Below are 25,553 nucleotides of genomic sequence, written 5' to 3'. Positions count from 1 at the left end.
TGAAGATAGTAGGGAAGCAATGCCGAGTTTTGCAGATGAAGTCAAAGGGGAGAAAAAAAATCTTAAATGGAAGGGGAAGATCTAAGCTTTCCAAATATGTGTAATGTATTAATTATAAATGAGACTAAGTTATGATAAAACATCGATAATTCTCGGTTTCGTTTTTTCTGGGACGCACTGTATATCAAGCTTTTTCAGCTCTTCAAAAAGTTCTGAATGTTTTACTTTATCAAAAGCCTTTGAATAATCAATAAAACACATGTACACATCCTTTTGCAATTCGACTGCTCTCTCCGTTATATTTCTAACGAAAAATATTGCATTTCTTGTGCCCGCATCCTTTACAAAACCAAATTGTTCCCTTCCGACCATGGGAGTTATTCTACTTCTTGCTCTGAAAAGCAAACTTCTCAAAATAATCTTAGTGATAAGGCAAATAAGGCTGATTGTCCTATATTGCTCACAATCTACGGCTCCCGGTTTCTTTGGGAGAGTAATGAAAATGGATCTGCCCAATTCATCTGGAAATGTTCCGTCATCATATATTTTGTTGATAATTTCTGTTAATCTATCAACACCATATTCCTCTAATGCTTCAAACATTTCAGTGACCACACCATCTGGTCCAGCTGCTTTGTTCTTCTTCATCTTTGACAGAATTCATAACTTTCTTATTTTTAATCGGAATGTGCTTAAACTTTCAACGGCCTGTTTATCTCATTTTTCAGCTGATATCAGGGTGGACATATCCTTTAAAAAAGTGACCCCAAAATGTCTGTTCTTATTTATACGTATAATAGGGTTTTTTAAATAAAGAAGTTACTGAAAAGCATATTACAAGAAAACAGGGTGACTACTAGGGGAAAAACAGGAAAAACGTTCATGAGTATTTTTTCTTCGAGCAATTATGAAAAATCAAAACTGAAATGGGGCCGTAAGATATCTATCTTTAGGGGGGGGGGGGGGGAAATCTGCTTCATCGAGAAAAAGTTTAAATTCTTTTTCCTTTTCAATAGAATGGGAATTTATGTCTGTATGGCATTGTAAAACATGACTAATCTGCCATCCTTTTTCATACAAGCTTTTATTATTATCTTTAAAGGTGGAGAATGTACAAATCATAACTTGAGTAAAATATTATATGAAAAGATTTATTGACAATACTCTATTTCATTGTCAATTTGCACACAGGGAGATAAATCCTCAATCAAAGAGCTGGTCGTAGATCACCAATTCCTTAATGGTCTACAGAAGTTTAATAACGGTGACATTAATGTGACCATTGGGGACCTATTCCCGAGCTTGAAACAACTGACTTTTACCACTCTCCATACTGTCTCACCGGGAGTAGTTGAACGGTTGGCACATTCCAGCCTAGCAGTTTTTACTATTGAGCGTGGCCATGATGAGGTTGAGGAAAAATTTGTTCCTCTCATTGGAGAACCTACTTCACTGGGACAACTTTTCTCCAGTTCATTCCCACAACTCACGTGTCTGACCTTCCGAGAGCTAGTAATGGGCAACATACGCAGTGAAGCAATACTACGTAATCTAAAGAACCACCTGCATTTGAAATCAATAAGGTAACGTTAATCAGGGACATGTTTGCAGAAATTGTCATTATTTCCAATGATGGTAATGATTAAGATGATAATAATGATAATGATAATAATAATGATAATAATAAAAGTAATAACAGTGATAATAATACAATTTTAAAAAAGATGAATAAATATATAAATGAATGATCATTGAAATAGTAAATTAACGAAAAACGAATAGGCCTACATAATACCAAAGAAATGAAATGGTTTCAATTTCTGACAGTAATCGAAATTATGACAAGGGTCGGTGGTAAAGTAAAAGGGATATAAACTACATAATTAAATTCATCTCGATAATTTTACGATTGCCATTTGTGTTCTTCGTTACATAACCACATAGAGCAATTATAATATACAGTGCGTCCCAGAAAAAACGAAACCAAGAACTATCGATGTTTTATAATAACTTAGTCACATTTATAATTAATAAATGACACATATTTGGAAAGCTTAGATCCTCCTCTTTCATTTGGAGCAACTCATATGATGCATATTTCACGCATGAGTGATTAAAATGAATATGAAGAGAGGAAACCAAAAAGTCATTTGGCGGGCGGTATCTGAATTTCAAAGAAGCATGAAGTCTTTCGTCTACGGCTGATTGTCAACGAAACGGAGTTAAGTCATTTGTTAATTCCGTTTGGTGCTACAGCAGACAGCCAGTGAAAACGAATTCGTTTAATAAAATTATGGAAATGCAAGCACTACTTTAAACCAGCAGAACTTTGTTATTCCTAGCTCATTTTCCCTGACTGAGGTGTCATATGAAAGGGCAGAAACTCAACTTTCTAGAAATGTGATTTTCTCTTTGAAATCCAGATACCGTCCGCCAAATGGTTTTTTGTTTTCCTCTCTTCAAATTCATTTTAATCACTCATGCGTGAAATATGGATTATAAGTTGCACCAAATGAAAGAGGAGGATCTAAGCTTTCCAAATACCGGTATGTGTCATTTATCAATTATAATTGTGATTAAGTGAAGATAAAACATCGATAATTCTCGGTTTCGTTTTTTCTGGGACGCACTGTATATAAATAAAAATTATTTAAAAAATATAGCATATATGGAAGGAAGCATTATATAATGTATTATATCACAGAAGGTTATATTCTGCTTTATTTCATAATATTAAAATTTAGTGATTCAAAATGTTTTAATATGTACTTTCCATGGACACATATTTCGCATAGTATCATCCGCTGTTTTACGGATGACGAATTGGATCCCCTGGCTGAACAAATAACTACTGAGAACAGGATGAAAATAACGCTTCAACATGACACGGTAAATGTCTTTGTCATATCGACTATGTTGGTCCTAAAGAAGTTATAAAAGTGAAAATATGATACTTAACAGAAAGTTCCCCCTAATAATCAGTTGTTTTTGATAAAAGCAGGAAATTGAGAGAAATAAATCAGTGAATTTTTGTGCACAATCTGATAGAGAATAATATAATTATTGGTTATTTGAAATATATAAACAATGAAACACAAATTGACAACGCTATGAAGGTTCTTGCCAGGTCCTCTCCCTGTAAAGAAATATCACACATGTCCCCTACATATGATAATTGCACATATGTTTCTACACATAGCCTGTATGAAAAGAATTTCTGTCATCAGGAACTAAGAAAATTGAAATTTATGAATTTTCTTACTTTCAATTGGGAAACGATACCAGGATTGAAGAAGGAAAGCAAGTACATGTATCAAATATCAAGTAGCATTTATTTCTGAATCCAAATACAACATTAAAATCATACAACTTCGTCAAGACAGTGGATGAAATTCATCTAACTGTTCCTCTGAAACATGTTAAAGCATATTGACTTAACTTTTATTGTTGTAAGTCAGATTGATTGGAAGTTTGAATGTATACTGTATGCCTTCTACAGTAGTTACCATATACAACATGCTTGGTTGTGTTTGGCAATATTTCCATAAAATACCTAGTTCTTTGTGCTCACTATGCGACGTCATGGTATTCCCTTCAGGTTTTTTTCTTCAAATAAGCAACCAGCATCTATTCTTTTCAACAGGCACAAAAGAGCACCAAGGGATGGTTAACAGGAGATGTAGTGGATGCACTTTGTCATCGAACATGCGTCCGTTATTTTGAAGTACTCGAAATGGGCAGAAATGTTACAAGTGACAAACGTCGGCCACACCTTCGTTGCAGAAAGGTGGATTCAAAGGTTAGTGAAGGCGTGAAGCTGCTTTATTACATTTGTCACCCCGATTCCATTTAATACAACTTTAAATGCATACAAATCCTCAGACACCTGTGGAAATTCGGCTAATTGCTCTGACACATGTTTACTGTAAGCATATTCAGATTTATTTGAAGTTTGCATGTAATCTGTATGATTTTCTTCTAATGGAAATCCCATTTAACATCTTTAACTTTTTCCTCCTAGAGTAGTTACCATATATACAACATCTCTCTCTCTCTCTCTCTTTCTCAGTTTTCATCTCTTTGTTTACCATGAAAGTCCTTTTTCTTGTTTTTACTTTTTTCTCCCATTTCCTTCTATTTTCTCAATTTCTCTCTTCTCCCCACGATTTCTGTACTCTATTTATAATTAGATGCCCTTTAACAAGAGCATGTATTACTTCTCTTGAATGTCAACATTTTAATTTTTGTATGTAAAGGTGGTAATTCCAGTCGAACCCGATTTATTTGGATAATCCTAGACATTATACTTTTTCTTCAGTGATTTGTTGGCAAATGAAATTGCAAAGAAAGGACAGAAAAGTCACTTAAGCTGTCTAGCATTGTAATTTTCACAAAGTGAATTCTATCCCCAAAATTATTTGGTAGTCTAACCACCATATGGCCCTACCGCATCTTGGGCAGTCCGAGAGGCAAACACACGTTGATTGAATTCTAAAAGGTTCAATCCACATACAGTTAGATTTATTTCAATTACAGGTTTGTGTATGGGGGGATGTCTATACACAAACATACATTACATGAATGGTTTAAAATAACTCCAAGCATTTTGTCGTCATCCTCTCCAAGACCACCATACACGATACAGACATCATGGTCAGTTTCGATGTTGAATCTCTGTTCACCAATGTTCCTGTCACCGAATCCTGCCGAATCGTCGAAGAACGCCTCGAAGCTGACGACACCCTCGAAGCTGACGACACCCTCCCTGACAGAACTCCCCTGACACCGGATGAAATACATGACCTCATGTACTTCAGCCTCAACTCAACTTCCTTCAAATGGCGAGACCATTACTACCAGCAACTTCAAGACGCAGCCATGGGATCACCTCTTTCACCGGTTATAGTCAACATCTTCATGGAGCACTTCGAAACTACGGCACTCCAGACTCTCTCACAACGTCCTTCTTTCTGGCTCCGATATGTCGACGACACATTCGTCATCTAGCCACATAGCAGGCGTGACTTAGACCACTTAATATTCCTCGCCCACATCAACCGGCATCACCCGAGCATCAAATTCACCATGGAGACTGAGCAAAACAACAGCACCCCCTTCCTAGACGTCCTCGTTACCAAATCGCCATCCGGCAAGCCCGCTCACCAAGTCTACAGGAAACCCACACACCGATAGAAATCTTCACTACAGATCCTTCCACCATCCATCCGTACTACAATCAGTCCCCAACGCCCTCATCCGCCGAGCCCATCAACTCAGCGCGATGCCGACCATCTAGACCAGGAAATCTAGCATGTCACCACAGCCCTAACTACCATCAACAAATACCCAAGACATAAGATCAAATCCAAGACTCCCGCCAGCAAGCCCGCAGCCAACACCATCCCTGAAGAGAGCCAACCCGCAGCTACACCACCGAAACAAACTGTTGTTCTTCCCTATATCGGTCAAGCCTCTCACAAGATTCAGCGTATCCTTCAAGCAGCAGACATCCAAGTTCGACACAGTTCCTCCAACAAACTCCATTCGATACTCCACTCCCACAAAGATAAGCATCCAAACCACAAGAAAGCTGGAGTCTACAAAAAACCATGCGAATGTGGAAAAGTCTACATGGAAACAAGACCCAAGGAGCACAGAACCAGCTTCAGACTCAGCGATTGGGATAAGTCCGCCATCGTCAAACACGCCCAGCAACACGAACACACCATCGAATGGGATAACAGTCATCTCATCTCCATAATGAAGGACTGGCATACACGCCGAATCCGAGAAGCCATCAAAATTCACCGCCACAACACCGTGCCCCAAGACTCAGGATTATACATCAACGACATCTGGAAGCCCCTCATCAACAAGTACCCGATCACTCCTCCTCCACCACCACCGCCTTCACCACCCCGCAGACACCCGTACATCAACCACCGCCACCCGCCGAACCCTCAAAGCAGCCGCCAGCCTCACAGCTACAATGCACAGCAGACGACAGCAGACTACAATGCCGCCTACGTCGGGGACACACATAGCGCCTCGCCGACAGCACACCCAACCCATGGATTCGAAACTCCCCGACGTCCGCAACCCGGAGACTCCAGCCCAGACGGACAGCCAGACGGACGAGCAGACCAGCCATGTCCACTCCCCGATGACTCAAGCCCACACAGTCATGTATCGTATCGTAAGGACCCATTTTTAGGAACTCGTTAAAATGGCGTTGGAAAATTTGGGGTCATAAAAAGACCACAGTCTGTACTTTTTGAAGAGTATTTTGACAAGTGGTATACTTCTACAACCTTAGACAGTGTATGCCGAAAAAACAGGAACAACGCATTTTTTGTTTAAAGTGATAATTAATCTACATGCGAAATTATGGTATAATCAATAATCATTCCTAATACATTTATTCAATAATCCTCAGATGTTCGGTGATCGTTCTTGGTGGTGGCAATTTAACCAGTATTCATAAAATCCTCATAATTATATACATACAATTGTCGGTAAACAAGTCAAAAGCGACCTCAGTCAATTTTTTCTCTCTATCTCTCTCTATCAAATAGTAAGCTTAATTTATCGAGAAAAAATTGTGAGCAAAACGTATACGATGAGATTTTTCATAATTTATATGTCAATCCCCTCAAAGGGGGTGTCCTCAAAAGAAGGTATTTTTCCATAGTCCTCAGGAGATACTGCAGACACGTACTGGAGTGTGCGAAATATCATATCCAGAAGAAAACCTTCCAGGGAAAGATTTAAAAAAAATATTCATTGAGAAGAGCAACTGTATCAAATAAAATTTACAAATTGTTAGTACTTTAGTTATCAAACTGTATTTTTTACACCATCACACACTTGTGTTACGGACACTGCAAATGCCATTTACTAAATTGCAAAAAAAATGCTATGCTTAGCTAAATATTATTATACCACAGCTAGTCCCCGGGGGATAGTTACACAAAGCAAAGTATATAATATTAGAACTTTGAAAACATTGTCATATAGCAGGAATGACACTACAGGACAAAATTATGATTACAATGGCGGCATATATTTTTGTAAACTTTTTATCTATGTTTGATTTTTTGTTTCTGAAGATAGGACAACATGGTATTTTTGGCCCTCTATTACCATTCTCACAAAGCCAACACAAATGAAATTGAAGCAAAAGTTGCTGCCTGATGAAGAACTCATATGGTCTAACATTTCAGGCGAAAAAATATGATTAAATGACTTTGCGTTTCCAGGAGAGATGCGTTTCCAGGAGAGATGCGTAACGCTGTGGGTAGAATAGTTGCAACCTGATTGTGGCTATACCCGCATACGTCTTCCTTGCAGCTTCAAAATGGGCGGTCGCTGGTCATGTTAGGCAGGTTGTCGTCATAGACAGGTGGTCGTTATAGGCAGGTTTGACTGTAGAAATATATATACATTCTTGCGTTCATTGTATATACATTTGCCATAGAAAACAATACAAACCAACTAAACAGTTACCAAGTATTTTGCTCTTTAGATTTCTTTTTACTGGCCCTCTCTGCCCCCCCCCCCCTCAAACCAGAGCCCTGGATCATCTCCTGTAATTATGTGAATGTTTAATGTGACAGTACAGACTATATTCAGGATTCCATTATTTTCCTCATGTCATGCTTCATGATTCGCGTATGTTATTCTTTTGTATTTCCGTGCACAGATTCAGACATTTAAGGTCAGCCATTTGAATCTACGCGATGATCAATCAGCATCCTCCTGCCTGGGGAAGTTTCTCAGTCTCCTGCCTCATCTCACAGACGTGGAGATTCGCTCAAGTTCCCTTCATGATGAGTTCTACAAAGAGATTGCTGATCGTGCTTCTTCATCTCAGGTAAAATGTATTGTTTAAACGGAAGCAGTAAAAAAAAAAAAGACGCAAAATATATATATATGTATATTTTTTCAACCCTAAAAAGGCCGGGCTATTTGAGTTCTTGATAGGGCCGGGGAGCGAAATTTTTATTCCCAAACAGGTTAGCAATTTCTTATATTTCCGTTCTTCTCAATGGGTGATATGTTCTACGTCATTAGCAGCTTGGAAAGAGGTCACAAACAATTAGACTTTGATTTTGTATTGCTTTGCCTCACTATTTATAAAGGCAAAAAAACTGAATAAACTGAGACTTGAACCCACAACTCTGAGACTGTATTACGCTGACCTTACTGATTGAGCCAACGATGGGTTGATGAAAAGGATTCTGCATGATTTCTATAACCCTATCACTCACCCTAACGGTTACGTCATTGCTAATGACGTAACATATCAGCCAATCAGATGACCGGAAAAATTAGCATTGGCAAACCTGTTTGGGGAAAAAAAATAGCGGCCGGGGGGGGGGGCCTTAAGATCTAAGCCGCGAAACGGCTGATCTTCGCGAAATTTGCATGCATGTCAAGTGAAGTGTATAGAATACTATGGTAATTTTTTGAAAAATTCACACATTTGCATATTTATGGTATTTATGCAAATAAGGTCATACAATTCACCTTTTTACCCATAAATCATGTATTCTTTATATTTGAGCATTCTTTTTCACTACATGTATTCGTTAGACCATTTGAAACAATAATACAACAACACATTTGGAAGAGCTAGGTTATTCCTTATGTTATCTCTTGTTTTGATAATATCTTATATATTTCATTGTTTTTTTCAACTTTTGTATTTTATTGTTTTTGTTTTTTTATATTTCTAACTTCAATTGAACTATTTTGACTCCCAAAACAAACATATAAGCTTTAAACAAGACCCGATAACCAATGTTTTATCTTTTTTTTTTAGGAAAAATGACATTTCCATATGTTTTGTACACAAATCACGAAAATGAGCATTGGGCTGACATGCAAAGACAAAAGGTCATTGTTCCATAGTTTTAGATACTTTTTCAAAAAATCATAACTTTCTTATTAGTTATCCGATTTTGCTAAAACTTTCTTTGATTGGTTTGTATGATTTTTCTGCTTCTATTGAAAGTAAGTTATTTTTGGAGTGGACTTGTACTTTAAGTCAAAGTCAAAAGTCATTACAGGTCTGCAAACTTAGACTTTGTTGTGGCATCAACATCAAGATTTTGACATTTTGACACAATTTCAAAAGTGTTTGTTCAAATTCCACGAAACTTGTACCCAAGAGTTATCAAGTATCACAACTCATATTACACAAATTCCAGGTCACAAAGTCAAGGTCAAATGTCATTTTTAGGTCAGTAGACTTGGATTATGTTTTCACACTTAATATGATTAATAAATCAATTTTTGTTATTTGTTCATATTCCATTAAAGTTATCAATCTTGGTACAAATTATAGTAAATAATTCTTCTGATGATTCTTAGTCAAGATTCACTTCAAAATGCTGATTATATTCACAGGATTTCCTTCTTTTTTTTGGGGGGGGGGGGTGGGGGGCTTGCTAATGGGCCACCCTGCCTATAAAAATGCCATAGAAAACAATACAAACCAACTAAACAGTTACCAAGTATTTTGCTCTTTAGATTTCTTTTTACTGGCCCTCTCTGCCCCCCCCCCCCCCTCAAACCAGAGCCCTGGATCATCTCCTGTAATTATGTGAATGTTTAATGTGACAGTACAGACTATATTCAGGATTCCCTTATTTTCCTCATGTCATGCTTCATGATTCGCGTATGTTATTCTTTTGTATTTCCGTGCACAGATTCAGACATTTAAGGTCAGCCATTTGAATCTACGCGATGATCAATCAGCATCCTCCTGCCTGGGGAAGTTTCTCAGTCTCCTGCCTCATCTCACAGACGTGGAGATTCGCTCAAGTTCCCTTCATGATGAGTTCTACAAAGAGATTGCTGATCGTGCTTCTTCATCTCAGGTAAAATGTATTGTTTAAACGGAAGCAGTAAAAAAAAAAAAGACGCAAAATATATATATATGTATATTTTTTCAACCCTAAAAAGGCCGGGCTATTTGAGTTCTTGATAGGGCCGGGGAGCGAAATTTTTATTCCCAAACAGGTTAGCAATTTCTTATATTTCCGTTCTTCTCAATGGCTGATATGTTCTACGTCATTAGCAGCTTGGAAAGAGGTCACAAACAATTAGACTTTGATTTTTTATTGCTTTGCCTCACTATTTATAAAGGCAAAAAAAACTGAATAAACTGAGACTTGAACCCACAACTCTGAGACTGTATTACGCTGACCTTACTGATTGAGCCAACGATGGGTTGATGAAAAGGATTCTGCATGATTTCTATAACCCTATCACTCACCCTAACGGTTACGTCATTGCTAATGACGTAACATATCAGCCAATCAGATGACCGGAAAAATTAGCATTGGCAAACCTGTTTGGGGAAAAACAATAGCGGCCGGGGGGGGGGGGCCTTAAGATCTAAGCCGCGAAACGGCTGATCTTCGCGAAATTTGCATGCATGTCAAGTGAAGTGTATAGAATACTATGGTAATTTTTTGAAAAATTCACACATTTGCATATTTATGGTATTTATGCAAATAAGGTCATACAATTCACCTTTTTACCCATAAATCATGTATTCTTTATATTTGAGCATTCTTTTTCACTACATGTATTCGTTAGACCATTTGAAACAATAATACAACAACACATTTGGAAGAGCTAGGTTATTCCTTATGTTATCTCTTGTTTTGATAATATCTTATATATTTCATTGTTTTTTTCAACTTTTGTATTTTATTGTTTTGTTTTTTTTATATTTCTAACTTCAATTGAACTATTTTGACTCCCAAAACAAACATATAAGCTTTAAACAAGACCCGATAACCAATGTTTTATCTTTTTTTTTTAGGAAAAATGACATTTCCATATGTTTTGTACACAAATCACGAAAATGAGCATTGGGCTGACATGCAAAGACAAAAGGTCATTGTTCCATAGTTTTAGATACTTTTTCAAAAAATCATAACTTTCTTATTAGTTATCCGATTTTGCTAAAACTTTCTTTGATTGGTTTGTATGATTTTTCTGCTTCTATTGAAAGTAAGTTATTTTTGGAGTGGACTTGTACTTTAAGTCAAAGTCAAAAGTCATTACAGGTCTGCAAACTTAGACTTTGTTGTGGCATCAACATCAAGATTTTGACATTTTGACACAATTTCAAAAGTGTTTGTTCAAATTCCATGAAACTTGTACCCAAGAGTTATCAAGTATCACAACTCATATTACACAAATTCCAGGTCACAAAGTCAAGGTCAAATGTCATTTTTAGGTCAGTAGACTTGGATTATGTTTTCACACTTAATATGATTAATAAATCAATTTTTGTTATTTGTTCATATTCCATTAAAGTTATCAATCTTGGTACAAATTATAGTAAATAATTCTTCTGATGATTCTTAGTCAAGATTCACTTCAAAATGCTGATTATATTCACAGGATTTCCTTCTTTTTTTTGGGGGGGGGGGTGGGGGGCTTGCTAATGGGCCACCCTGCCTATAAATAATGTCCCAATCTCAATTTTTCATGATATTCAGCAAAACTGAGGAGATGTGAATAATTTGTAAACATAGTATTCTTGTTGATGTACGAAGATTCCAAGTAAAAAAAAAAATACAAATACATGTAAATGACATCAATTTTCTGGATAATTTTCCACCAGTATAACACTTTTTTAGCAGTCTGGTAAAATCACAACAACCTAAAAATACAGAATAAAAAATAATAGATGTGCTAGTACGGTTAATCCTGGCAAAGTAATTTTCTGATCTGACGATACACTGATAATGATGCATATCCCTGCTTTCTCTAATATGATTGACAAATTTCTATATGTAGCTTCGTTTGAAAGATTCTCCATTACTTTTCTCCCATGCAATGCGCCACTGCCCCAATTACCATATTTCTTCCTCCTTTTTTCTTTTCCTCCTAATGGATTGAAAAATGCCAAGTTAACAGTTGTCATGAAAAGTCGTAAGGATGTGTAGGTTTTGCTGTATGGCAAGAGGAATATAGAGTAGTTTATGATTTTCTTTCCCCCATTTCATTCTTTATGGTTTACCTACGTCAATCGTTTCTCTTCCACAGATTATTCGATGTTGTAAAATTTCGGCAGGGGATAATTATGTACCAGCTATTTATTTTTATTCCTCCGCTACAAAGTAGCCGGAGGCATTATGTTTTCGGTTGTCCGTCCGTACGTCCCGTCCTCGTGATCGCGTTATCCCAAGAACCGATAGATGGATTCCCGCCAAACTTGGTCAATGTATCTTGCAGAGCCAATGAACCAGGCGCGGATCCAGGATTTCCTAGGGGAGGGGGCCCAACTTTTTTTGTTTGTTGCTCCCGAAAAATTTGAAAATCGCGCCGGCCGAAAAGTCGCTCAGTGGGGGGGGGGGGGGGGGGGGGGGGGGGGGGGGGGGGGGGGGGGGGGGGGGGGGGGGGGGTAGTGAGCACATTTTTTTTTTTTGTCCCTCCAAAATTAAAAAATGTGCACCCCCCCCCTTGAGCGCCAGGGGGGGGGGGGGGCCATCGCCCCAAAAAGGTAAAAATCACGTGTTTTTACCCTTTTTTTCCCCCAGGGGGGGGGGGGGTGGGGCGGGCCCCCGGGTCCTCTCCCTGGATCCGCCACTGCAATGAACTGATTAGATTTGGGGATCATGAGGTCAAAGGTCACCGGGCTCATAATGTATGCAAAAATAGCTTGTGATCGCGTTATCTCAAGAACTGATTAATGGATTAATTCCCGTCAAACTTGGGTCGTGTGTGTATCTTGCAGAGCCGATGAACTGATTAGATTTTGGGGTCACAGGGCTCATTATTATGTATGCAAAAACATTCTTGATAGAATTCGAATTCTTGATGTCACAAATTCAATTCTTGATATCAAGAATTACTATTGCATTACAACGTAAAATTATTTCTTGATATCAAGAATTGAATTCTTGATATCAAGAAATATGTTTTAATGATAAAAAGGCTTGCCATAAGCTCGTGCCAACTTGCCACAATTCGAGGCTCCCACTTAGCCGAGTCGTATTAGCGAGTTATGGCGAGTTGTGGTGAGTTGCCTCAAAGAGGCACTCGCAATAACTCGCGAAGAATTCGGTATGGCTTAGCGTAACTCTTTACAACATTCCACGACTCTCCTCGAAGTCGCAAGTAGTTCCAAAAATGTGAACATGTTCAAAAAAATTCCCCTATTCGTTGTGATTCGAGGTGAACTCGCCTACATTCGTAATATACTCGTAGCAACTAGCCACCTTATGAAGAGTGCAGCGCGAGCTTGTTACGAGTAATGCGAGTATATTACGAGTGTAAGTGAGTTCACCTCGAGTAACAGCGACTTCACCTCGAGTAACAACAAATCAGTGAAAATTTTGAACATGTTCAACATTTTCGCGGATTCGTTGTAGCTCGAGGTGAACTTGCTTAACATTCGTAAAATACTTGCATTACTCGTTACAAGCTCGCGCTGCACTCTTCATAACTCACCACCTTATGAAGAGTGCAGCGCGAGCTTACGAGTAATGCGTGTATATTACGAGTGTAGACGAGTTCACCTCGAATTACAACGAATCAGGGAAATCTTTTGAACATGTTCAACATTTTGGAACTGCTCGCGACTTCGAGGAGAGTCGTGGAATGTTGTAAAGAGTTACGCTACCACAACTCGAGGCTCCAACTCGGCTAAGTGGGAGCCCTGCTTTAGCCATACCAAATTGTTTGCGAGTTATTGCGAGTGCCTCTTTGAGGCAACTCACCACAACTCGCCATAACTCGCTAATACAACTCGGCTAAGTGGGAGCCCTGCTTTAAGGGCCTATCTCACTGAGCGGCGAATGCTTGCGAAAGTAGCGAATTTGGGGTTTCGCCAGAGTTTGTAAAATGTTGTAAAAGGTTGCAAGAAAGATCGCAAACAGTTTTCTTTGTTGTAAACAGTTTTTCTTGTCGCAAAGAAATTTTGAACATGTTAAAAATTTCTTTGCGAATTTATTTTTCCGCAAACAGTTGCAGGCGTTTGCAAAACAGTCGTAAGCCTTTGCAAACGGTTGTTAAACGGTTTTGCTCTTTGTTTTCGTCAGTTCTCTGTGTTTCGCCAAAGCTAGCGACCACGTTACCATATGGTTCCTTTATAAAATCGACCCATTGAGTACCAGCAGTTAGCAAAAGGTCTCAAACGTTCACAAATAGTGGCAAAGGATTGGCAAATAGTTGCTAATCTTCGCAAAAGTTATCGCTAACATTTGTTTACAGTCGCTAATAGTCGCCAACTGCCTTTCGCAAACACTTTCGGAGACATTCGCTCAAATGTTGCTAATTGTCGCTAAACGTCACTTAATGTCGCTGATTTTCGCTAACATTCGTCAGAAAAGTTGGCGAATCCAAATTCGCAACGTTCGCAAGCATTCGCTGCTCAGTGAGATGGGCCACGACCGCGAGCCTTTTGTGATCCATGAATCAGATGTTCGCAAACGGTTCAAGCTCATTAACCCTAAAAAGTCACCGGGGCCTGACGGTGTGAATGGGCGAGTACTGAAGACATGCTCGTCCCAACTCACCGTCCCATACGCTATGATATACCAGACATTGAGTATTAAAAAGTACATTCATCATGATCATGTATATTATATTAAATGTATACTAAAACAGGGCCCTATGATTGTCAATTATATGTTGTTCCTATGTTCATATGTTGAAGCAAGATTTTTTTATGTAAATATAAACAATTATCCTATATGGATACAATAAAGAAATGAAATGAAATGAAATGAAATGAAATGTTTTTGAAAGGGATGTACAAAGTGCCACTCAGTTACAGACGAAAGGGTTTCCAATATCAAAATTTCCTTCACCATGACTTTCCGGTGTACGCTAGCTGTGTGCAATTGTTGATTCACATGTTGAAGGTTAAATATGTGAAATTACTATTATTACTCTACCCTATAAAATAGAAGAAAAAAGTATTGACTCTCTACATATTTGCAATGACCAGCCATTATCCTGCTGTTTGAGGAGTTACTCGCTACATCTGTCTCCTTAATAGAGCTATCAAGCCGTATGTTTAAAGGTATGGAAACGCCGGGCCCTCTCTCAACAAATGAAATGCATAGAAGCTCTTAATATTACCAACCATGTGAAAGAATATGTTTTGACTAATACGTGATGATTACAAAAATTGTCGGGAAACTGCCTACTAATTGATATATTTGATAAATTATCATATCTATCCGGTCTGGATAGATGACGCATAGTCCCATATACATCTTTTTGTGTACAGTGCTTGTAATTTTACCAAGACTGGCCAAATTTCTTATCATTTTGATGATTCCAGAACCTTGCAGTACACACCAATACTTATATGCTAGATGATCAACCTTTTCTGATCGATTCCACAACGTTTCTTTCACAGTGCAATCGTATGAGATGTTGCACATTGTGTGTGTCTGAATGACTCGGATGACCAGGGTAATAACATCTGTAAGAGATGGTATTTCGTATTAAGCACTATATAAATCCAGATTATTATCATTGTTAGTATCAATACATTTTCTCCCATATGATATGCTACTGTCCCAATTACCATATTTCTTCCTCCTTTTTCTAGCTCATCAAATTTCTTTAAGCCCCCCCCCCCCCCCCCACCCCCTTTCAGAATTCTGGATCATCTGCTGCGATTATAGGAATTCTTAATGTGACAGTACAGACTATTATAAGGGTTTCCACTATTTTCCCCTTTTTATGCTTCATGATTCACATATTTCATTCTTTTATATTTCCATGCACAGATTCATAAGTTTCAGGGTCACGATTTGAACCTACGCAATAATCAATCAGCATCCTCCTGTATGGGGAAGTTTCTCAGTCTCCTGCCTCATCTTACAGACCTAGAGATTCGTTATTGTTCCCTTCATGGTGATTTCTACAAAGAGATTGCTGATCGAGCTTCTTCATGTCAGGTAAAATGTCTTGTTTAAAAAGAAGCAGAAAAACAAAAGATTCTAAATATTTTTGTCTTTAAGAAAAAAAAAGGAAGTCGTGTGATAGGAATACTGATAACGCTGAAATTAGTTAATCTATGCTTTCACCAGTTTTATTGATGTATTTTTTAGCTTCGTATGAAAGATTCAAAATTTATTTTCCCCTACACAGTGTGCTAGTGCTCCAATTACTTAATTATTTTCAGCAGTCAGGTATTATCACAACAACAAAATTAATACAGAATAAACTATAATAGGTGGGCTAGTCATCCTGGCAAAGTATTTTCTGAGTCGAATCGGATGTATTTTCAGTTCATGAGTATACACTAAAAAAGGTGTAATTTTAAAATCCTTGCTTTCTCCAATATGATTGACAAATTTCTATGTGTAGCTTCGTATTAATGATTTTTAATTACTTTTTTCCATAAAATATGCTACAGCCCCAATTACCATATTTCTCCCTCATTTTTTGTTGCTCATCAAATTTCTTTTCAACCCCCCCCCCCCTTCAGAATCCAAGATCATCTGCTGTGATTATATGAATGCTTAATGTGACAGTACAGACTATTATAAGGGTTTCCACTATTTTCCCCTTTTCATGCTTCATGATTCACGTATGTTATTCTGTTGTGTTTCCATGCACAGATTCAGAAGTTTAAGCTGGTTTATAATTGTAACCTACACGCACATCAATCAGAATCCTCCTGTATGGGGAAGTTTCTCAGTCTCCTGCCTCATCTTATAGACCTGGAGATTAGCTCATGTGAATTTCATGATGATTTCTACAAAGAGATTGCTGATCGAGCTTCTTCATGTCAGGTAAAATGTCTTGTTTACAAAGAAGCAGAAAAACAAAAGATTTTTGTCTTTAAAAAAAAAATGAAGTCGTGTGATAGGAATTAAAAAAATTGCCGTAGATATTTTTAACACTTGTCTATGACTGTTCAAATTCAGGTGAAAAAATCAAAGATTAACAAAGATGGGCCAGTACGAGTGAAGCATTATCTAAATCGAATCGGATTTGTTATCAGTAGTGTGCCTCACACTAATTACTGATAGCACAATAATTTGTTAATCTATGCTTTCACCAGTTTGATTGATGAATTTTTAGTTTCGTATGAAAGATTCAAAATATATTTTCCCCTATACAATGTGCTACTGCTCCAATTACTGTATTTCTTCCTCAATGAAATGACAAATGCAATGCAAAACTGAGGAGATGTAATAATTTGTAAACGTATTATTCCTGTTCTTTGTATTGAGATTCTTAAGAAATACAAATATATGTAAATGCCATCAATTTTCTGGATACTTTTCCACAGGCATAACACTTTTAAGCAGTCATCTAAAATCACAACAACAACAAATACAGAATATGCTATAGATGTGCTAGTAATCCTGGCAAAGTATTTTGAGTCAAAACGGATGCATTTTCAGTACCGAAGGAAACACTGATATTGATGCAATTGTTAAATTCTTGCTTTCTCCAATATAAATAACGAATTTCTATGTGTAGCTTCGGATTGAAGATTTTTAATTACTTTTTTCACTATAAAATATGCTACTGCCCCAATTACCATATTTCTTCCTCCTTTTATCTTGCTCATCAGATGTCTTTTTACACCCCCCCCCCCCCTTTCAGAACCTGAAATCATCTGCTGTGGTTATATGAATGTTTAACGTGAGAGTACAGATTATAGTTGTTTCCACTATTTTCCCTTTTTCATGCTTCATGATTTACATATGCCATTCATTTGTAAAATCCTAAATTCTATCAATCAACAACATTCCCCCCCCCCCCCTGAAAAAATATCCGGGGATGCCTACCACACTTTGGCTACTCTACGTATAAAAATCAACAGAAATATATACAAACTAGAAATGCAATCGTGTCACAACGATGTGCGTGCAATGACGCCATGTTTCTACGTGTCAAACGAAAGAGCTTCTCTCGCACTATCCAGAGCAATTTGTACGAAGTCTGTAGCTTCTGTGATATTGGAGATAGGTAGGGCGAAAGAAAGGCCTCAACAGTGAGCTTGATGGGATGGTACTGGTAGTGACTATGCCTACGAAGTTTGAAAGAAATTGGGATAGGGGAAAGAACCTAGAAAGGGCTCGCAAGCACTGCGTGCAAAAACCAATGGGATTTGGTGCATGTTCGTCATTGAAATCAAGATCGTTCTGTGGGTCAAAAGCGTGAACCCGATATGCCCCATAGACAATGCGTGTAATGCATGGGCGGAAAACGTACAGGATCTGTATTTTGACCGGAGTTAAATTGTTTTTTCTCTCTCTCTCTTTATGTCTCTTTATGAGCCTTATTTGGTATCATTAGAAAGAAAATTTCATGGTTGTTATTGTAAACCACTTTTTTTTTTCTATGATAATCTTATCGAAACATGTGATGTAAAATAGATTTATAGGACAAAATGGCGTCTTAAATGGCCCCCTTGACTAATTTCAAAAATCCGGCCACGAGGTGCCCTGCGTATTGCATCTCGGAATGTCATTGCAAATTTTCAAGGAAAAAAAAGGATGTTTAGGGGGCGAAAAGTAGTCTGAAAAAATGACGTCATGGCCGATAAGTATTATAATCGGGCGGAATTCGTATAGTGACCCTTGTTCAAATGCGATTTACTCACAATTTTCTGTGTAAACATATACCATACTTGGTATCATTCGAAAGGGCACTTCATTGCGGTCAGTTTGACACCATTGTCATCTGCACGCAATGTACTGCACGCATTAAAGGCGCTATTACGTAATGCATAGCAAATTCATCATTTTTGGCGATAACTTTGCGCTGACGTTATTAAAATTTACCAAACTTGGTTGTCACGTATATGGATAGATGTGTCTGCCAAGTTTCAACGACGTACGTATAAAGATCGCCATTTTAGAGCAAGTTGAAGTTATTTCGGAATTTTCTTGAAAATGGCGAATTTGGAGGGCAATTTTCGCAAATTTGGTCAGTGTTAGGGTATATAATTTTGTAAATGGCTGGAAAGGGCATATCTTCAAGTAACTAAATCCAAAAAAGGGTACGGGTTTGCCAAGCCATAATGGAGATACGGCCACAGAAAGAAAGCCAATTCCCAAAACTTTAGAGGGCGCTATTTATGTTTTGCAAAGCCATTGGAGCGTGAAATTTGGCAGGGCTATGTGCATTTATGAGATTGAGATACTGTGAGATTTAAATACAAAACGAAATTAATATGAGAAAGTTATGGCAGTTTTAGATTATTTAGGGGTCAATTTCTCAAGAATTTGAGAGATTTTTGACGGAGTCGGTTTCAGATTTGAATTTTGAGTACGAAGATTGCATTTTGAAGGTCAGGTTATATGTCGCAGATGAAAGAACACCTCTTAGACTATCTAGAGGAATTTGTTAGAAGTTTGTAGGATCTAGGATAGTGGAGATAGGAAGGAAGATAGAAAGGCCTTAAAATGGACCAGAAACGGACAAAATGGCGCCTGGACGGTCATGCATGACTGATTTCGAAAATCGAAAAAGTAGGTGACCTGGATGAGATGCTAGAGATGATGCCTACGAGATTTGAAAGGAAAAGGACTGGAGAAAAGTACCTAACTAGGAAGGACAAGCACTACGTGCAAAACGAATGGGATTTTTGGACGATAAGGAATATACTAAGGAGGAGAATATTAATGGGGCAGAATGTGAACGAAAACAAGGCAATGACGAACGTCGTCATTGCAAAAAATATGAGAACTTATATTTCCCTCTCTATACACTTTTGTCTTCCTCATCACTTTGCGGCTACTTGTGTTGTCTATTCATTGAAGATTGTACTGCAGATTCAGAACGTAATACTTGTGGTTTCATTATCAATGATGCATACATGTGATATTATGTATGCTACATGCACATAACTGATGCCAATCGATTTTCTATCCCTACAGATTCAAACAGTCAACCTGAATTTCACTTCGCGCAATTTCCTTGAACTCAAGGTACTAAGTGATTCGGCATCCAAGCAGCTAGCCAAGTTTATCATCTCTCTACCCTGCCTTACAACCTTAGAGAACAATATGAATAAATCTTCATGTTTTACTTTCTTCACTGAACTTGATTCATTGGCTGCATCCTCAAAGGTAATAAGAAAAGGCAGGCAGTAGAACATGCATGGATATAGAGGTTCCTTTGCTGCTTACCATCAATTTTCATGCAGTATGATGATTTTGTGTGGGAGTTTTAAAAGCCCGACTCGTCCATTTGTAGATTTGAAAAACAACCAGATTGAAATATGAAGAAATAAAGAAGAAGAAACATTGGGTCTATGAAACTTTAAACAAAATATATCGATTAAGTATAATACTTCAGGAATTATAGAATTATATATGAAATTACATAAGCATGTGATCTTAGCATAATTCATGAATTACATATTTATACATGTATATAGAAATTAGGATTCTCTAACTAGCCCTATTCTTTGCTCACTTTGTATTTCATGACCTTGAGTCTGTTCACTTTATCAAATCATTGGTTTCATGACGTGGTGAGCTAGCTTGGAGAATTGAGGGTGAAGAGACAGAGAGAGAGAAAGAAAGAGTAACATCGATGCAATTATTTTGGTGGCAACCTACGTTAATGAATCGTGTTGATAAAAATGAAGAAGAAAAAAAAAACCTGAGGTTCTAGCCTTTTTTGTTTGATGAGGGTGCCACCAATAGTGGTGATGCATCGAGGCATTATGTTTTGGGGTTGTCCGTCTGTCCCGCTTTTTGTTACCGCAATACCTTGAGAACCATTACACAAATTTTAACCAAACTTTTTAATGAAGTATTTATGAGCATGCAATGATGAACCGATAAGATTTTGGGTAGAAGTGGTGCAATGATACAGGTCACAGGCTCATAAAATTGTTTAAATATTTCATTACCGCGATAACTTGGGAAGTATTAAAGCTGCAATACAAACTAAACTTAGATGAAGCTTGTATGAGCATGCAAGGATGAAGTGATTAGATTACGAATGTAAGAGGGCAAAGGTGAAAGGTAAGAAACAGAAAGAAAGTCATAAATCTTTTTTTTAATACCCTCCCCCCCCCCAAAAAAAAGGCAATTTTGTTGTTGTTTTTGTTTCAGTGTTAACTTCAAAGCATTGAAGCAATTCAAGCTAAACTTTGATGAAGTATAATGAGATTTCTGGAGTAAGAGGTCATGAAGGTGGAAGATCATGATATCAAAGGAAAGTTTTTAAATCCCCCAGATAATTATTACTGTGATAATCAAACTAAAGTTGAACCAATGCCGACCAAAATGGCTCACGTATGTTTCATTTGGGGGGGGGGCTACAACATGAGGACATTAAATATTTTTTGAAAAACTGCGTTGGAACACCTCATGTTTGAGAAATCACACTTTATATAAGGTTGATGGTTTTTTGTCGTTTGGATTTGTCCGTCATCTTCTCCCTTGCTTTACTGTATCTAATACAATTGTAAATTTATTGTTTACAAGCTGTCCATGTACACTTGTATCCTTGACCATATATTTACATGTATAACAACAAATATAGGGGTTTAAAAAAAGAAACAAAATTGCATTTAAGGGGGGAGAGGGAGGACTAGGTTGGCCGATTCCATACGTTACCAATCCCTTTTCTCTTTTCCCCTCATTTTTGCAGCTAGTCACATTTTATTTATTTCCTTTTTTCTTTAAACTCTATGAATGGTTGTCATGTCAGAGTCCTTACTTCAGGGAAAAGCGTACCCGGAGCCCGGACTGCGAGCAAACCGGGAACCCGGACTGCAAGCCGACCTGTTGCCTGAACTGCAAGCAAATGTGATATGCCTTCAACCAGTGGAATGCGTTTTCCACATAGCAGAAGAAGTGCAGGTTTGTACATCAATATTGATTATTGAGGAGCGATAAAATTAAGAAACTACCACGGAGCTGTCATGTGAAGAGAGACATAAAATACAGTCTCATAAAAAAAACTAAATCACATTATTTTACTGAGGAAAGAAGAACATGTATGTTTTATGGATTCATTTGAAAGAGGCAAGACAGGTTATTCCTCTTTTTAAATGCCCAATTAATATTTCATTAAAGATTAATGACTAAAAAGAATGATGGTAAGACCTGGTGATAAGTTACATATATTTTGGGGGGTTAACGCAACAGGAATTATATCATGGTCATATTTAAATAAAGTATTAGAAATCCCACAAACACTGCCTTAAGGAAGCATTACGGTATTGTAAAGTAAGTCTACATGAAAACATTGTAACATTGCTAATCATACTTGCATATGAAGTCCTTTTCAAATACAAATGTTTGTTATTAATTTTTCAAAGCTTTACTATAATTAATTTATATATTCACCATGTGAAGTTATTTACAACGGGATTTCATACCTATTTTGTTCCACTCATTTTTAATGCAGCTCCACTTGAGAGTGAAAGAATTCCTGAACATGGGTAAGTAACACAACTCTATCTTTCTCTCTCCCTCTCTCTCCCTCAACCTCATTCTATCCCTTTCTCTTACTCTCTCTTTCATCCACTCTCTTGATCTCCCCTTTCTCCATTCATCTCTTTCTATTGCTGTTTTCAACATTTTTTTAAACCTTTATGATTGTCTGTTTTGAGCCAGAAGGGGAATAACTGACTATACTTTTACACAGAGTTGACGCCTTCTTCACTCTCCCTTACTGTCTTGCCTTGATGCTGTTTTATCGCTTTCAAATAGCATTCAATGACATTATGCCACGATTAAACATCATGAGGTTGCCTTAAGATTTGAGGTGGAAGCAGAATAAGCAAAATCCAGAGGTTTTAAACCCTTTTCACATCCCAGTTTTCCCTCTCTCAATCTGGATTTTAAAGCCTCTCTCATCCCCTCTCCAATCTCTCTCTCTCTCTTGAATTATAATGTTTCCAATTCTTAAACACTATCATCTCAATGTTAATTGTCTTTCTATTTCTCTTTCTCTTTCTGTCTCCCTCACTCTCTTGTTTCTAAACGTTTTCAATCTCCATTTGCCCCTCTCTTTGTCTGTATCTCTCACGATCTCCCCATGCCCCCTCCCCCTTCTCTCTCTCTCTCTCTCTCTCTGTCTGTCTGTCTCTCTGCCTCTCTTCTTTGTCTGTCTATTACAAACGCAGTCACAAGCGACGACGACGATGATGACGATGATGATGATGGTGATGATGGTGCTAGAGTTGATGAGAGCCTGGAACAACGTCCTGGTAAACGACGAGCTAAGACGGATCGTAAACCTTCCTCACCTTAGGATCCTTAGGATGAAATGCAATAGCATTATTAAATAACATCCAGAGATTGATTTGCCGGTAGCGAGGATATATCTTACACACACAAGGATGGAATATTTATTCGAATACTAACATTTCCTATTTTGATTTCTTGCCATTCTACCTCAAAACAGCTGTTACATATTATAAGTGCAATACTAATTTACTATGCAAATACTTACAAGTACTTAACTGTTATCAATTATGCATTACAAGTCATCAGGTGTTTTTTCTTCTATATTGGCGTATATTTTGATGAAGCTGCTGTCTAAAATTCTATTGTTCTTATTATATCTTGCTTTCTTTTGTAATACAAAAATGCTGGATTCATTTTAACCGTATTACCTTTCAGATCTATGCAATTTGTACATGTTCTGTATATACTGTTTATATTTTATGTCACTCGTTATTTGTAAATAGATGGATTATGTTAATATCATAATGACTGATTTTGAAATGTAATACATGTAATGTCTTAATGTTCGCTTTAGACCATGGGTCTATTTTGGGGGGCCATTGCACGAAAATCCTCTGGCAAGACATTAATCTATATGTGCCTCTCTATTCAACCAGGTGTAGGACATGTTTACCTGGTTTGAAGAAATTTGAATGTCAAAGGTGGAGTAAAGATAATTTTGTACAGTGCTTAGAACCATAAACGCTGTATACATACTATACAACTTATGCATTCAGGGGCTATATTTGTATCAAGCGCTCTGTAAATATTACAATTATCTATATTTTCAATACTGTTTTTACAGCTGATAGGAAATGCCTGTTCACTTGTAGCTTAGAGATAAAACATCTCATTCACCTATTCCAAACATTATTTCATTTTCAATTATTTTGTATTTTACATATACCATGATGGTTGCAAGGTTTTATTAGCCTTTGATAAGGTCTTTTTTATGTGCGCCTTGACCATTTAATTTCAAGTGTATTAGTGTATTTAGCGCTTTACAAATCATATATAAATTTCTTTGTGTACGGAGCATCATTATTTCTTGTATTTATGTGTATTTTCTCGAACTGCAAGCAGAAATATAGACTTTCTCCTATATATGAGTATATTAAAAGGCATCTTTATTTCAGTGGGAGAAAATCAAAAATTTAAATGGATAATATACCCAGGTCCTCTATCACCTTGCGGCAAAGCCGAATTAAGATGAAGTTACAATGAAAGAGTGCACACAAAGAAGGTAATCAGCATGGAGAACCGGCAAACTAAAAATTCAACGATTAGCATGTTGTACCATATTTCAATTTGTTTTTGTATAACCTAGCTTATATGTCATGTGATTTGATATTCTACCTGACAATGTTAGGCCTACAAATGTGAAAGTCTGAAACAATAGTTGATATCTTTCTCCATACATCTGTTACAGGTATTGGAATTGTTATTGATTTTAATGAGTCACTCCCATACTATTGTACATGGCAATGTTACAAACTATAACTATCTAAAAATCAACAGTAATAATTGATGTATTCATATAAGATGAATTGGAAGTGAATGATTTTGAGGAGTCGGTATTTTGTTATGACGATGTTAAAAAAGATATCGAAATCTAACAGCATTGGTTGATGTCTTTCTTCATAGATCTGTTACAAGTATTGGAATCGTGATTTTAATGAGTCAGCCCCATATAATTGTACATGACAATGTAACAAAGTGATTGATTTTTAGGAGACAATATTATACAATATGAAGGAATATATCAAAATCTAATAGCACTGGTTGATATCTTTCTTCATAGATCTGTTTCATGTATTGTAATTGTGATTGATTTTAATGAGTGTGTCCTATATATATGTCATGACAACGTTACAACAAAATATATCAATATCTAAAAGCAATGGTTGATATATTTTCTTCATTAATCTGTTATAGCAATTGGAAATGTGATTGGTTTTAATGAGTCGGTCCTATATACAGAGCTTGAAGAATATGATGGAGGTATTATTATGTTTCAAGACAAGTTTCGCTTGAATGTGCTGTGTAACACTTTGCATTGTATAATTATGTTTGTACTTGAGAACATTTTTGAAATAAATTCACTCGGTATCATCCCATTGATGCCAAACAATGCATACGTGTCACTGTACTTACTTCATTTTTAGAGGACCAGGGGGGGGGGGGGGCGTTTCACATAACTTGTCATCAGTGACAAATGACAGGTTTTGTTATAAGCTACTGAAATCCTTGCTTCTGATTGGTTATCAGCAGATTTGTCACTGATTTTTGTCATTTGTCATTGAAAAAAGGCTCCCCTAGGCAATAGGTATTGGGCCTGGTTCTGTCGGT

General features: G+C 37.2%; 2 protein-coding genes across 3 annotated transcripts; both read left to right on the top strand.

The window, feature by feature from the left end:
• Window positions 1-1,414: 1,414 nt before the first annotated feature.
• Window positions 1,415-7,878, top strand: LOC115925441 (extensin-like). Of its 2 annotated transcripts, XM_030989257.1 has the most exons (5): window positions 1,415-1,583; window positions 2,796-2,889; window positions 3,644-3,799; window positions 4,627-6,196; window positions 7,703-7,878. In XM_030989257.1, exons 4-5 carry the CDS (start codon window positions 5,632-5,634, stop codon window positions 7,714-7,716), a joined length of 579 nt encoding a protein of 192 aa, XP_030845117.1. In that variant the 5' UTR covers window positions 1,415-1,583; window positions 2,796-2,889; window positions 3,644-3,799; window positions 4,627-5,631; the 3' UTR covers window positions 7,717-7,878. The 2 variants fall into 2 exon arrangements, with proteins under 2 accessions (XP_030845117.1, XP_030845116.1); XM_030989256.1 differs by lacking the exon at window positions 7,703-7,878 and having other exon boundaries at window positions 4,627-5,738.
• LOC105438664 lies at window positions 7,740-25,337 on the top strand. Its single transcript, XM_030988792.1, has 8 exons — window positions 7,740-7,817; window positions 9,714-9,884; window positions 15,774-15,944; window positions 16,611-16,784; window positions 19,890-20,081; window positions 21,679-21,830; window positions 22,381-22,414; window positions 23,102-25,337. Exons 1-6 carry the CDS (start codon window positions 7,740-7,742, stop codon window positions 21,778-21,780), a joined length of 888 nt encoding a protein of 295 aa, XP_030844652.1. The 3' UTR covers window positions 21,781-21,830; window positions 22,381-22,414; window positions 23,102-25,337.
• The last annotated feature ends 216 nt before the right edge of the window (window positions 25,338-25,553 follow it).

This window comes from Strongylocentrotus purpuratus, unplaced genomic scaffold, assembly GCF_000002235.5.
Source record: "Strongylocentrotus purpuratus isolate Spur 01 unplaced genomic scaffold, Spur_5.0 spur5_scaffold_18, whole genome shotgun sequence".
NCBI classification, from domain to species: Eukaryota; Metazoa; Echinodermata; class Echinoidea; order Camarodonta; family Strongylocentrotidae; genus Strongylocentrotus; species Strongylocentrotus purpuratus.
The sequence above is the reverse complement of the archived record's forward strand: the minus strand, read 5'-3'. Positions and strand labels throughout refer to the sequence as shown.

Excerpts from the sequence above, each read along its gene's own strand:
- LOC115925441 (XM_030989256.1), top strand. The coding sequence starts at position 1,516 with ATGGGCAACATACGCAGTGAAGCAATACTACGTAATCTAAAGAACCAC. Across the intron at positions 1,584-2,795 it reads CTGCATTTGAAATCAATAAG|TATCATCCGCTGTTTTACGG; the intron begins GTAACGTTAATC and ends TATTTCGCATAG. Across the intron at positions 2,890-3,643 it reads TAACGCTTCAACATGACACG|GCACAAAAGAGCACCAAGGG; the intron begins GTAAATGTCTTT and ends TCTTTTCAACAG.
- LOC105438664 (XM_030988792.1), top strand. The coding sequence starts at position 7,740 with ATGATCAATCAGCATCCTCCTGCCTGGGGAAGTTTCTCAGTCTCCTGC. Across the intron at positions 16,785-19,889 it reads ATCGAGCTTCTTCATGTCAG|ATTCAAACAGTCAACCTGAA; the intron begins GTAAAATGTCTT and ends CTATCCCTACAG. Across the intron at positions 20,082-21,678 it reads CATTGGCTGCATCCTCAAAG|AGTCCTTACTTCAGGGAAAA; the intron begins GTAATAAGAAAA and ends TTGTCATGTCAG.